Here is a 15,106-nt window from a genome sequence, read left to right on the forward strand (position 1 = left end):
AATGTCTGTCAATTTGTTACAACGTGCCAGTTTGTTACATTGTACAACTATTTTTGTTACAATTTGAGACGTACTTGACAGAATAATGTCTGTCAATTTGTTACAACGAGCCAGTTTGTTACATTGTACAACTATTTTTGTTACAATTTGTACTTGACAGAATAATGTCTGTCAATTTGTTACAACGAGCCAGTTTGTTACATTGTACAACTATTTTTGTTACAATTTGAGACGTACTTGACAGAATAATGTCTGTCAATTTGTTACAACGTGCCAGTTTGTTACATTGTACAACTATTTTTGTTACAATTTGAGACGTACTTGACAATTTGAATAATGTCTGTCAATTTGTTACAACGAGACGTAGCAATTTGTTACAACGAGCCAGTTTGTTACATTGTTTGTTACATTGTACAACTATTTTTGTTACAATTTGAGACGTACTTGACAGAATAATGTCTGTCAATTTGTTACAACGAGCCAGTTTGTTACATTGTACAACTATTTTTGTTACAATTTGAGACGTACTTGACAGAATAATGTCTGTCAATTTGTTACAACGAGCCAGTTTGTTACATTGTACAACTATTTTTGTTACAATTTGAGACGTACTTGACAGAATTATGTCTGTCAATTTGTTACAACGAGCCAGTTTGTTACATTGTACAACTATTTTTGTTACAATTTGAGATAATGTCTGTATTTGACAGAATAATGTCTGTTCAATTTGTTACAACGAGCCAGTTTGTTACATTGTACAACTATTTTTGTTACAATTTGAGACGTACTTGACAGAATAATGTCTGTCAATTTGTTACAACGAGCCAGTTTGTTACATTGTACAACTATTTTTGTTACAATTTGAGACGTACTTGACAGAATAATGTCTGTCAATTTGTTACAACGTGCCAGTTTGTTACATTGTACAACTATTTTTGTTACAATTTGAGACGTACTTGACAGGATATACAACACATTGAGCCACTGCAAGGATATTGGCAATATAGAGAGTTTGGCCAAGTTATACCGTCATATCAATAATTTTATTAAATTAATAGTTTGTCAGGTATGTGTCATTTAAATACTGTAGCACATTTCTGTTTGAAGTGATGTATGTTATATACAATCTACTTTATGAGCAGTTGAAATCCCGGGAGCTGAGTATAATTGATCATTAACAGTGTTTTATTTAATACTTAGGTAGGAAAGAGCGGGGTATATTCAGTATTCTATATTGTTCATAGAAAGTTTATACTAAAATAGATGGCAGATCAGCTGTACGTTTACCTGTTATTTTTAACAGTGAAGATTCGTATGGCAAATGTTTCAATAAACATACATTTTATGTACACAAGAATTATCTGTCATAGGCATAGAATGTTTTGCGCCTTCAATAAACGTATAGATACAAGGCTCCAATGGAGTATGTTATGAGAAATCTCCTAACACTTCCGATGAGCATGTGATACTTTAAATGCTTATAAAAAAACATAATGTTCGTAAATTCCACGAATGCTCGTCTTTGAATGTCTGTGATAGGTCCTAGCTTTTAACTTGTACTGACAAGGTTACAGTGTTTTGTCTGAGTATTGTGTCCTTTTACTCCTATATGTATGGATACAATGCTCGTCTGATAATTGTGTCAGGCGAGTACCCGCCGTTGACTTGTACCCGCATGGTTACAAAATTCGTCTGATGGATGTGTGTGGCGAGTACTCTCCTTTGATTTGTACATACATGGTTACAATGTTCGTCTGATGGATGTGTCAGGCGAGTACTCGCCGTTGACTTGTATATACATGGTTACAATGTTCGTCTGATGGATGTGTCAGGCGAGTACTCGCCGTTGACTTGTATATACATGGTTACAATGTTCGTCTGATGGATGTGTCAGGCGAGTACTCGCCGTTGACTTGTATACACATGGTTACAATGTTCGTCTGATGGATGTGTCAGGCGAGTACTCGCCGTTGACTTGTATACACATGGTTACAATGTTCGTCTGATGGATGTGTCAGGCGAGTACTCGCCGTTGACTTGTATATACATGGTTACAATGTTCGTCTGATGGATGTGTCAGGCGAGTACTCGCCGTTGACTTGTATATACATGGTTACAATGTTCGTCTGATGGATGTGTCAGGCGAGTACTCGCCGTTGACTTGTATATACATGGTTACAATGTTCGTCTGATGGATGTGTCAGGCGAGTACTCGCCGTTGACTTGTATATACATGGTTACAATGTTCGTCTGATGGATGTGTCAGGCGAGTACTCGCCGTTGACTTGTATATACATGGTTACAATGTTCGTCTGATGGATGTGTCAGGCGAGTACTCGCCGTTGACTTGTATATACATGGTTACAATGTTCGTCTGATGGATGTGTCAGGCGAGTACTCGCCGTTGACTTGTATATACATGGTTACAATGTTCGTCTGATGGATGTGTCAGGCGAGTACTCGCCGTTGACTTGTATATACATGGTTACAATGTTCGTCTGATGGATGTGTCAGGCGAGTACTCGCCGTTGACTTGTATATACATGGTTACAATGTTCGTCTGATAATTGTGTCAGGCGAGTGCTCGCAAAATATATTAGCCAATTTTGTGGATGTGGTTTAATTCTTCACGGAAGAATAGCGAATAGCATTCAATATTGTAATAACACAAGTGCAGAATGCTAACACTACATATCAAGTCAGGACAGGACACAGAAAAATAGGTTTAAAGGGTAATAAGGTTAGAGATTTTGAACATGTCCCCCTTTCAACCTTAATTTTGTATAAAAATCCGATACAAGGAAGTAGTTGTTGATATCATTTTGAATGTAATTTAGAAATGAAAGAATGGACCTATCTATGTCTACTGTATAGAAAATTTTAAACAATCGAAGCGTATATCGCTTATTATTGGAGAAGAAAGCTCACCTATCGCACAAGTCCGCCATAGTCCTATTTTGCTCGTCACGAAGACGCTGAAACGAAATTCGGTTCCATTTTCCGTTTTTGAGATTAACATCACTTCCATAGTGATAAGCCAGTTGTCCGTTCCCACTGCAAGCGCCAATGCGCCGATAGATATGGCGCAAAACGCTAAGGATGCGAACGTTAACGTCCATGGAGTGCAGCCCATTTTGTAGTTGTCGTTCTTTGTTCACCCATCGGAGCACACAACACCGGAAGTGAACTTCGATTGTACCTGTTGCTCAGGACGATGGGTCGAATCATGGAACGATTGCAGTATTGAGTGTGACACTTGACCACGTGACAACTTACTACCCAGTTCTAGCACCACGTCTCACCAACCATTAGCTCGCGACAGTACATTCCGTTTAATGGGACCGGCGTTTTAGTTCCCAATATTCCTGGGAGACTCACTTTGTCACTTGTGTTCCAAATCCGTGCTCAGTTAGTAAGTTTGTGTTAGTAAACTGGACCCAGGCCAACCCGTCTAGGTAAAGATAGCAATGTTTAATGTTTCTTGTCTAGTAATCCAAGGTGTGTGTATCGTGGTATTCCTTTTAGAGCTCCGTGGATAGTGGTCAGAATATTTTACATTTGTATGACAAATTATCTACTTATTTTCGAACGTATCGTATTGTATACACATCACTGCTGTCTCCAGTGACTATATTTCAGTTTTCCAAGTGAAAGCGACACAAATCAAGCATACTCTGTAAAAGTGATGTACCTAGTAACTCCATCACAACAGAGGTCCATGATGGTGACATTAACCATGGTTTGGTAGTTGTTGACGCACTTCTTCACGTAGCTTCTGACGCGGTTTGACAAACATACTAACGTACTGTTTGACATACCCACAACACACTTTTTGAAAAAGACCTGACAATACACTAGTTGACACACCTGGTGACACCTGGTGACACACCTGATGCTACTCCTGTCGATACACCTGTTGACGTACCTGATCTTCGTCAATCCAGCGTGCGGTGTGACGGATCGCTCTTCTGAAGGCGCAAGCGATGTAAAGTGTAACGTGTGTATGAGCAAGGACAGCGAGGCTGACACAGTGATCAATACACTCCAGCTATATGTGGATACACCAACAAATATTAGAGTTTTAATCCTCACTCGGTAGTCTTGTGAATTAATTCAGATATTCAGTAATTAAGCTGCCGTATGACGCTTCCTATTGGTCAGTTTATAGAAACAAAACCGGAGGCGATTGGTCCGAACTCGTATTATCACGGACAATTGGCCGGATAAGTGCTTAAACATTGTTCTATCATTGATTTGAAGATTTGTCAATTTTTCCGATACTTTCGCACGGTGACTGGTGCCTTGCTAATATCAGTCTTGCGCGTTAATATTGTAGAATGTTTCTTATGCACTAACAACGTTGCTGTGTACATAAAATGTATAAATATCCCTCTCCAACTCTCCTTATTCAGGAGGGCGACTCCCGATTTTGGACCCCTGATTTTTGTAATTGCCACAAGTGAGTTAGCTAAGCTATTATGATTTTCTAAGATGTGATGATTTTACTTGAATGAATAACCCAGAAGATGTAATTTACAAGTTTTCTGGGGGGTCGATCTTTATCCACATTTTATCTGTATTTTTGTATTTCAGCACGTAAAACCTCCCCCGTGGAAAAGTTAACAAGTCGGTCAGTATGCTTTCGTGAATTCGGACCATAGATGTCATTTCCAGTGCAATATACCAGTTAAAGGGGATGGTGACAAAATTCCATAATAAAAATAGACAATGAATACCCATTCACAATACAGAGTCGTATGAATAGCGAATGTTTGCTTTGTTTTTTGTTTTTTTTTTAACTTTCAGGAGACAGGCGCCTCCGTGTAATGGGACATACAATTGTAAGCGGTGGTTTTTTTTTAATTACTGTTGTACTTTCTGGGTAGTTTAGGTAGACAATATGCACCAGTCGAGGAATAACTTTACAATGCATTTTAGTCGGTGTTTCTAAGAGACACGTAATGGGAACCACGAACAGTTATTTTATGACTTACTTTGGATTAGGTACCAACAGGACAAATAACGGTATGTGACACGATAGAGATTTTCACCAGGACCAATGTATGGCCTATGGCCAGCCAGTACTTCTATAAAAGGCCAATACCAACACTATCATACAGATAGTAGCCCCATGATCACCTGACGTGCACGTGACTTTTTTATCCGTCGGATTGGCAGGTTTATACGCTGTAGAATTTGTTTGTTAGAAAATATCAACTACATACATATATGTATACTTTCTATAAAGTTATTATTTTAATTAGATATCGAGGTATGGTGGAGGAAAAATGCCACCTCTTTAAAGATTAAAAATCTATTTCCATTTTCAACTTCATCTCTAGTAAAACATATGGCCGGGTGTCTCTGGGTGATCACCAATATACCATTTGGTAATGGTGCAGAGGTCCTCATTCTGTCTATAGTGAGCATTTGTCTACTTCTATCGTCAACATGCCAACCATAACAACCCGAGATTCTGTCATGGCTGCCTCCTGGTCACCACATCTCTTTCCTTTATCATCGTCACGGTGAATATTCAGCCTGATACTCTACAATGAAGACACGAACACAGAGTGTCCCTGGATTAATATGTTGTTAAACAGTAAATCTCTGACCAAGACACAGGTTTGTTACCTTGTAATTAAAAAAAAACATTCTGTAGACTAAATGGTAATATCAATACTGCATACTAATAGGATTTTATCTTTTAAAGATTATTAGAAAATTTACTTTATGTCGAAGTTATATGTATGTTAACATATTGTATCTATAAAGTTACACTGGTAGATATCACGGTCTTCTCCTAGTCTAACCGGAGAGCGCATTCAAATGTCATATGGCAACTTAATTAATATAACAGAATTGTGTTACATTCAGAATATTGTCACACATTTGTAGAAGGGGTTTGGGGTTAGGTGGGGGTGGGGAGTCTACTCTCAATAACTGTATCTGGGCGATTAATCAAAAAACGTGTAAAGATTAGATCTGCTTATACTCTTGAGGTGGAAACCATCCTGAAAACAAATCACTGAAGGAGTTGACAACTTCTCTGAATCTACTGCTGTGTTATGAATGACAGTTTAATATCTCTCTATACAGCTTAAGTCCTCGCCTGTCAGATATTCGTAACGTGTCAGTTCATCATTAAGAGTGAATATTGGTAATGAATCATGTTCCATTTCTTTTTATATCAAACAAATTCGTACAGGGTTTCTAAACCCTTTCTAGATAGTCATGTCGTGTCGATTATCCGATGTTCGATATTGAAGTGTTAACGAGACGGATGTTAACACGGAGGGGAGGGGAATAGAGGGGGAGACTAATATCCGTGGCCACAAGGCATCTTCGTACAGCCGTGACAACTCTAATCAGTTGGTTACTCACGTGACCTCAATGGTGTCACTCAAATAGATCAATTTTATTTTTAGTGTTTGAGAAAGAAGGGAGAATTAGCATTCGTCCGATAGGACCTGATGAGGTCGCAGTGATAATGGGCAGAACCTTTATTGTAAGCGTCAATAGGATTCTCGGCGAACGTCCGTGGCGATTGTCTGTGTACACTGTAAGTAAATGGCAGATTAGCATGGCCCAGTGTCTTCATAGGCTTGAGGCGCGACAAGTACCGTCAACACAGGGCCACGATATCGGCAATATACGCCGCTATACTGGAACATAGGGGACACAACTACATCTATGACAAATGAAAACAAAAGTATATTTCAACCCATGGCGGATTGACTTGCATATGTGAAGAACACGGTCGGCAAACTGTATGCTTCACTTTCATATTTTTCCCGTCTGCTGAAAGGCACACAGGCCGTAATAGCGGACATTAAGTCCGTTAAATAGGTATTGAGAACAACATTGCAGTTTTCGAAGAATTGTAGGTAAGTTCTTTATATAAATTAGGTAAGCACGAAGTTTACGGGTCGGTGTGGCTTTCATACAGCCACTGTCACTCAGCTGACGAGTCGGTGTGACTTTCATACAGCACTGTCACTCAGCTGACGAGTCGGTGTGACTGTGATACGGTTACTGTCACTCAGCTGACGAGTCGGTGTGACTTTCATACGGTTACTGTCACTCAGCTGACGAGTCGGTGTGACTCAAATACTGCCGCTGTCACTCAGCTAACGGGTCGGTGTGGCTCCAGTGCGGTCTTAACAACCAGGTAACGGGTTGGTGTGTTATGATACAATGTGGATGAGAGGTGCTACTAAGGAGTCCACCAGCTTGGATTTCCTTAGCAACGGAAATCCAAGCTGGCGTGCCTATGATAATAATAATAATAATAGACTTTATTTAAAGAGGATAATACATGTTTAGCCAAAGGCTAATCTACCACATGGTCCTCAAGTTAGTTAAATATTACTTCGTTAGTAAAACATGATATCACAATCAGAGACTAAAATACATACAACATTATAATAGTGAAAGACATTATAACATCACACTCAGTATTAATTAAGATAATCACAGATAGCACAAACACATATTTGTGCTAATTTGATTTGTCAATTAAATGGCTTTAAGCCGTATATACATATATACTAACATAACAAAAAGTAAAAATGATCAGGATATACGATAATATAGCATAGATTAAAAAAAGGAAAATTTGCATTAAAAAGAACAGTTAAGAATTCCAAAAGTAATGAACTAGTTGGTCTCTAAAAGAATTAAAATTTTGAATGTCTTTTAACAGACTGTGTAGACTATTCCAGTCCTGAGAACCAGATATAAAAAATTGTTTTGAGTAAAATGCAGTTCTGTGCTTAGGAACAATAACATTATTTGCCACGGAGAACATGGTATATCTTCTGTGTTCATCATTAGCAAGTTTGATATTGCAGCTCAAGTAATCTGGCACCAATCCATGAATACATTTGTAAAACACACATATTCTCTTGAATTAAAAATATTTTTCAATTGGAAGCCATTTTAAAACAGAAAACATATCAGAGGAAGGTGTATCATATGACACATCAAGTATAACTCTTGCTGCCTGTTTCTGGGCTTTATATAATTTACCCATATGATTTGCATCACATCCACACCATACAGTACACCAATAAATAAAATGGGGAAAAATACATGAGTTTACTATCTGTAGTCCAGGAGATTTTCTGTTTTGAAGCAACAATCATACATTTTGTTTTTTTGGGCATTTACAATCATTTTGTTTTCATTACACCAATTTGTTACATTTTCTAAATCTGTCTGCAAAACATTTTGTATATATTCTAAGGATTTACTGGCATAATGAAAACTGGAATAGTCAGCATACATTTGGGTATTTGTATAAATGTCCAAAATAGTAACGGGCCTAAGATTGAACCTTGTGGTACACCATGTGTAATGTTATTTGTTTCCGACAGAGTACCAGACAAACAGACTTTTTGTGTTCTATCTGAAAGATATGATTCAAACCAGGATAATGAGCTTTCATCACATCCATATGATTTAAACTTTTCTAACAAAACAGAATGATTAAGTTAATCAAAGGCCTTCTTAAAATTACACATGTGAAAAGCCCATCATCAATATTTTTGGGCCAAGAGTTAACAATATTTTACATGGCTGTTTCACACGAATGTTTTTTCTCTAAAACCAGACTGTGATGAGACAATGAGCTTGTGTTCATTTAAAAACTTGTTAAAATGGGTATGTACATGCCTTTCCAGTATCTTAGATAAAATGGGTGAAACAAAGATTGGCCTATAATTATTAAAATCAGTAGAGTTACCACTTTCATACAAAGGAATTACTCTAGCTATTTTCCACTGGTCAGGAAATTTACATGTTCTTATACTAAGATTTATAATATATGTCGGTGAAGGTGCTACCTGATTATGGACAAGCTTCAGCAGCTTAGCATTAACACCGTCAGCACCTGCAGCCTTCTTTTCATCTAAAGATTTCTGGAAATTACTCAAAAATTCAACTGAAACATCTGGGATAGAAAATTTGTTACCTGTTGTCAATTTTGCAGCCCCCTAAACCTACAGCCCCTCCTTCACATGTAATCATAATTGTGGGATGTGTGACGTCATCACTCATCGAGTTATCGCCGCTGTCACTAATTGTCTCCCCTGTTCTGCTTGCCGTGTTTCAGGTGTGCCATCCTAAGTTATTCGACTGACGGGTTGGTTTTGACGACGTCATTGATGTATTTGGCTATGGTAGAGTACGTATTTCGACAGACGGGTCTATCTACAAGATAGCTGTTTGCATCGACATCTTTTATCAAGAATTTCAGTTAAGTCATACATTGACCTCTTTCTCTGTGTACCAAATAAAATATACAGTGCTGACCACACACTAGAGAGTTGAGTTGCTGTACTCGGATAGTGTTTTATGTCTACGTTATATACTGTTTGTTTAAAAAGTTAACTAAAGCGTCGTGAAAGAGGGGTTACTCCAGACGGATCGTAATACTCTCCACTTCTTTCTTCGTCTATGTATACGACAATCCAGCGTTGACCTTGCCTCGTATCCTGAGCGGTATTTTAATTTAATATACTTTAATGCACGAGGCAATCTGTTCCTGGCATCGACACCTTTAAAATAGGTGATTCATTTTTTAGACATTGAAATCAAATAAGACATGTCGATTCCTGTCGATTTCTACGATGTTGTCTAATTCGGCATACACGATGACGTTGATGGTTCGGATCAAGGCTTCACCGAAATGAATTTCCAGACAGATTTCCTCTCTGTATAAGGTGAAATGTTACTTATTCGGAAAGATCGGGCGTCAGGTCGAATCCAAACAGAGTATAGTCGTTGCCGTATTCTTCCTTCGCGACGTTATAACCTCGTCGTAGAACATTTTGCCGGTACTGCTGAATAAATCCTTATCTAGTGTTTCGTAGTAAAATTAGGTTGTAAAGGCATTGTCGGAACCTGATTGCCATCCCCGTTCAAGACGACGAAATTAATTTTAAAATGTTTGAAATTGAATGGATTTTGTAACGACACCACTGTAGGCATCGCTGTCTAAGCAGCCCACGACCAACCTCTTGGGGATTTGTCCTATGAACAAATTATCTTTTACGAAGTCGAGGTTCCCCCTCGGAACGGAAGTAGCTTTCATTTCGATTCTGGTTATGGGGTATTTGACTGGCGTCAATTCTAACGCTTTCGTATGTGCCAATCTAACTGACGAACCAGGTTTAACTTTCCTCACGTTCAGGTAAATGTCTTGTATGACCACTTCTAACCCGTCACCTTCCCCCATCAGACAAAACGAATCTTTACTTCTGGTTAACGTTATCATCACGTCTACGTTGCTGATTAAGTATCTCTAAAGAACGAACAAATCTGAATACAGTCTGCCCATCAGTTCGAGGGTTTGGCTCGTCGCTGTTAGTAATTTCCTTTTGACGTAACGGTGATTTTCGGCTCAGGTAAAGTCCATTTTCGTATTCGTGTCTTTATACCACACACTTCCCGTCAACTGGGATTCTTTGGCTGCCGGATCATGCATCGGAAATATCCCTTTGTCGTGTTTTCCCTGGCGTTTTTATTCTTTTTCTCGGTGGTCCGAGACTTTGCAAGACTTTGCGTTTGAGTCGATGTTTTGCTTCGGAAACTCGTTTTCTAGTCAACGTTTTAATATCTTTACCACTTCACAAATCTTCCGCCAAATCATGCCAGTTCTTAATGCCTGTTTGCCCAAAACCTATCCGTGTCCTCGCTGTATTCGAACTCCTCTGAAAACGTCAGCTCCACCTCCGGCCTGATTTAAGTAATATCTGTCGAATAGACTTCCGTCGCTGTTGTGAGTTACTTTCATTTCTTTGATACTAGTTTTTTTCGTAGCCACCAAAAAAAGTATTTCTGTATTTTTGAATTTTTTTTTTCGAATTTTTATCGTCTATCAGCATTATGTTAATTTCTTAAAGTTGTCTTTGATGGAGAGCTACGTAATGAATGGGATGAAATTCCTTGCTCAAGACGCGTCCTGGTCTGTCTTCTATGAAAACTGTTCTTACCAGCGGGACTTTCATGTCACCTACCATTTGAGGTTCTACTTACGGACAATATAGTTGATGGAATAGAATCCCTGTCTGACGTCTGCCATGAAATTCCCTGAGTGTTTTCCTTCCGAAAATTTCCTTTTCTCGAAACCTAACAATTTCGATAATCTTTCGTTCTTGACGGTGCGTAAGCCAGCCGATATCGTTAACTTAACTCCACTGTCGACGTCGTCGACATTGATACTTAACATGCCACCGTGCGATACCATTCCTTTAGCTCCCTACAGATATTCCAGTAGGCTTTCCACTGTCGGATAATAACCTGCTTTCTTGTGCAGTTTCATCGAAGCTCAGAAGCGACGTTTTCACTGCCGAAGACAATCATTTCTTAACACAATTCGCTTTCGTTCACGTTAAACCAAGAATGAGGATATTGAATTCCGGCTAAACCGATTTCCCAAGAACCTTTCAGGTATTGAGTTTGCGATAACTGGGAAGTGTAAATGGTCAAACTATTATCGGGGAAATATTCCGTTGAACTGTTACAAGGTAGGGTTATGTAAAACATCGTGTTTCTTTGTGATCGAGGGATTAGGCAATAGACAGCCGATACTGCTGATCAACGGAGCAACCCACAAAGACCCCTGTTGATTGTCAATACTTAGATTATAAATGTTACAAGCCATTCCATTACATATTTTTTTAAATGTATTATTCTGTTTTCCAATATAAAGACTTTTTGGTCCATTTGGTAAGCTTTTCTGTTGATACGTTAATACGAAGGTTTGTGTCTTGCCCAGATTTTCCGAAAAAAAAAAACTGAAAATTTCAGATATCGGTCGACAGGAAGTTGACATTAAATTTTGTAATTTGAGAGTTTTGAAAGAAATGGCAGTACCGTAACCGGTTTCGCCATCATCGCCATCGTCGTCTTTCCATTCCACAACGTCCTTGTCGATATTTTCTAATCCTCTTGTATGACTGGAGATTCCGTTCGAAGATGCGTCGGGATTCTTTGCTGCGTAACGGGAATTGCCGGAGTATTTTGTGTGGAAGCAACGTCTCTCATCTGTTCTATATACGATTTATTATCCAACTCTGGGACATGTTTACGTCTCTGAGAGCCGTCAGGAAAGTGTTCGTGTCCTCGGGACTGGCGTGTTTCAGAGATCTGTTACGCGAAGCATTACCGACAAAATCTACCGTATTCGAACCCGGAATCACCTATTGACATTTGTATCGGAATTCCTCCTTTTCGTTCCAACTGATGACGTATTTCAATCGATTCATCAACATTTCCGTTTTCGAACGTGAAGTTTTCGCTACACTCTGTAAGGTGATTCCTGAATTGAGTCCTTTGGTTTTCCCGTTGTTTCCGCGTTGCCCTCTGATACACCCACCGAGTGGACGGTATTCATCAATATAGGTTTATCACTGTCATGTCTGTATTGCCGGTATCTGGACATGTCCTCCTGTAAAGTCTGATTGTATAACACCATTTCAACGTCTAACGGAAGATCGTCTCGATTTAAGATGTTTGGCATATCGACGTTAATTTGTCCACGGATTTTACGATCGAGTGCACCGACGTTTAGGTCTCACTCGTTCACAGTATCCCTGCATTATCGAAGATTTCTTTCTCATATTCCTTTGAACAATCCGCCCAAGAGTTTGGTCACTAACGGTAACACTAGGGGTACTAGTGCCTGAATGAAACCACCTTTTGGACGATGCGTTTCTTTTGTTTCAACGGTAGTCTCTTGAATAATTTAGAAAGACCGACTTTATGAAGTGACAATTAATTAGACCTTTGTCGACCTTTTCGCGGGCCGTTTTACATGTTGAATGTTTAACTCGACAGGCGGCTACCTTATATAGACTTTTTAGGGGAGGTAAACCTTTTGATATTGTCCGTGAAACATATCGGAGCGCAATCTATGGCCGGGGTAAGTGTCTTGTTGCAGGTCTATCAGCAAATAGCCGTGGGGTTTAGACGTTGCGTCGTCGTAAGCTTCTCGCAGAAAAGTACTTCCTCCCGAAAACATCTGTTGAGACAACCGTATGATTTTCGAAGGGTCTCTAGGGTTTTCATTAGCACGATGTAATGGGCGTTACGAGTGATACTTCTGTTCGAAAAATGGATTTTGTACGATGTACATCACGCTGATGTTTCCGTGATGACTCTTCTTCGTAAACAAGGACGTCACGCTTGGATCCACTTCCGTAATCAGATCGTCCATGACTATCAAGTGCTTGAGCGAAGCGTCCACACGGTCTATACTAGGTAAACCTTTGTGGAAGTCGGCGCCTTCTATGAACGCGTAGGAAATCTGATACTCTCCGTAACACTACACGATAAGATCGGGTACGGGATTCATCATTTCTCGGACGTTTTCTAGGAATTTTTGTAACAAACATAGTCTTTCCGCTTCCGGTAGGACCCGAAATCAGGAACGTTAAAGGACGTATCCAAGGTACAAATGACTGACGGGATCGGCAATATGTGTTCGGGTACGTCGCTGATTTTGAAAGGATAATGTTTTTTTTCGATCGGTACACTTCTTTGCGGTGAAATGTCGGGGAGGTGCGTATCTTCGTTTGGATGTTTTCTTCACTGCATATTACGTGACGCATGTTATCTTGTCGTGTGTACTGTCTTAGAATATTTCCTCGTGAAAGATTGAAAACAAATCGGACAGAGGTGATCGTGAGGCATGATGTAAATACGGTGTAAGGATATTCCTCTTATTTTTGTTTGTTTTCGGGGACACATCGTAGGCATCTATCAAAGAATCGAATTTCTTTTTTCTTTTTTTTTTTAAACTTCTTTTATCTTCCAGATCGCATCTTTATCTTTGTTTACTTTCTGCAATTCTTGACCATGGAAAGAACCCTGTATTTGCTTGTTGTCGAAGTCTCCGACTTTATACCTGTAAGAAACTACGAATATTTCTTCGTCCACTTCTGTTGCCATCCGCGACGAAACTGACGTTTCTTATAACTCAATATCACCTTATCTCCTTTCCTAAATTGGTACGGCCTTCTCTACAAAGGCCTCTCGTCCTTCTTCTGATGGAAATGAGGCATTGGGTGTCTTCGTTTACGTCCTTGGGGCGAAACCGCGCAGCCTCGAATGTTTTCTACTGTTTCTACTGAGGTCCTGTAACCTGACGAGTTCTGATTTTCTTTCGGCAAATACTTCATTAAAAGCTTCCAAAACGGTGTTGACTTTCTTGTTTTTAAGAGACTTTTCTCAAGCATACCAGGAAAATGATCGATGACGACGAATAAAAAGCACACACCGTCGTTATTCTCCTTGATGTTAGGCACGTCGGCCAAATCTGCATCCCACATGTTGTCAACGCTGATTAAAGGCTTGTGGCCCGAGGGATTTTTGTTTCTCATTTGTTTTCGAACTCTGTAGTGATCCTGGTTTGGCAGCCAATCAACGATCTGTTATCGACCTGTCTGATATTCACCTTCTTTTTTATGCCCTCAAACAACCTAGAGTGACCCGTAAAACCTAAAACGTGCTTGGGATCGTCCTCGGATAATCTTCTTGCTTCCTCAACGGCATTTTCCCTACGACTGTTTAAGAAACGAATCCGTCCTTTGGTAAACATAACAAGCGCGATCAACGCCATTTAACACATTCAAATAATCGTTCCTCGTCTGAATACTCATTATCGCAGATATCCAGTCTTATCTTTTTCTCAGCTTCCACCTCAAGTAAAATTTGTAAAGAGAACGAACGGCGGCAGGCATTGTAGACACAGAATTCGACAACATAGTAGAAATGACGTTTTTTCCTTTTCTTCGCACCCGGCCTTAATGTTCGCGACAATTGTAAACAACCTGGAAGACTCGTACCTATCATTAGAAAATCACCGAATACTGGAATAGTTCAAATTACACATTTTGAGGTCAAACACGTTTATCTCAAAAGTATTGCCAAGCAAAACAAAAACGAGGGGAAAAAAATTTTGTTAGTAGTAAAAAAGTGAAAAGTTTGTCGAGAACATCTGTAGTAAACAACAGCAAAACAGCAGACAGCAGAAAAACAGCAGCAAAACAGCAGACAGCAGCGAAACAGCAGCAAAACAGCAGCAACAACAGCAGCAAAA

General features: G+C 39.3%; 1 protein-coding gene across 1 annotated transcript in view; it reads right to left on the reverse strand.

The window, feature by feature from the left end:
• LOC132547424 (voltage-dependent calcium channel gamma-5 subunit-like) overlaps positions 1–14,336 on the reverse strand; it is a 35,726-nt gene extending 21,390 nt beyond the window's left edge. Inside the window, exon 1 of the mRNA XM_060211180.1 lies at positions 14,087–14,336. Within this exon, the coding sequence (XP_060067163.1) occupies positions 14,087–14,336 (250 nt within the window). The remainder of the gene's footprint in view (positions 1–14,086) is intronic.
• Positions 14,337–15,106: the final 770 nt, after the last annotated feature.

This window comes from Ylistrum balloti, unplaced genomic scaffold (assembly GCF_031769215.1).
Source record: "Ylistrum balloti isolate Yb309-2 unplaced genomic scaffold, AGI_CSIRO_Ybal_v1 Utg369954, whole genome shotgun sequence".
Classification (NCBI taxonomy): Eukaryota; Metazoa; Mollusca; class Bivalvia; order Pectinida; family Pectinidae; genus Ylistrum; species Ylistrum balloti.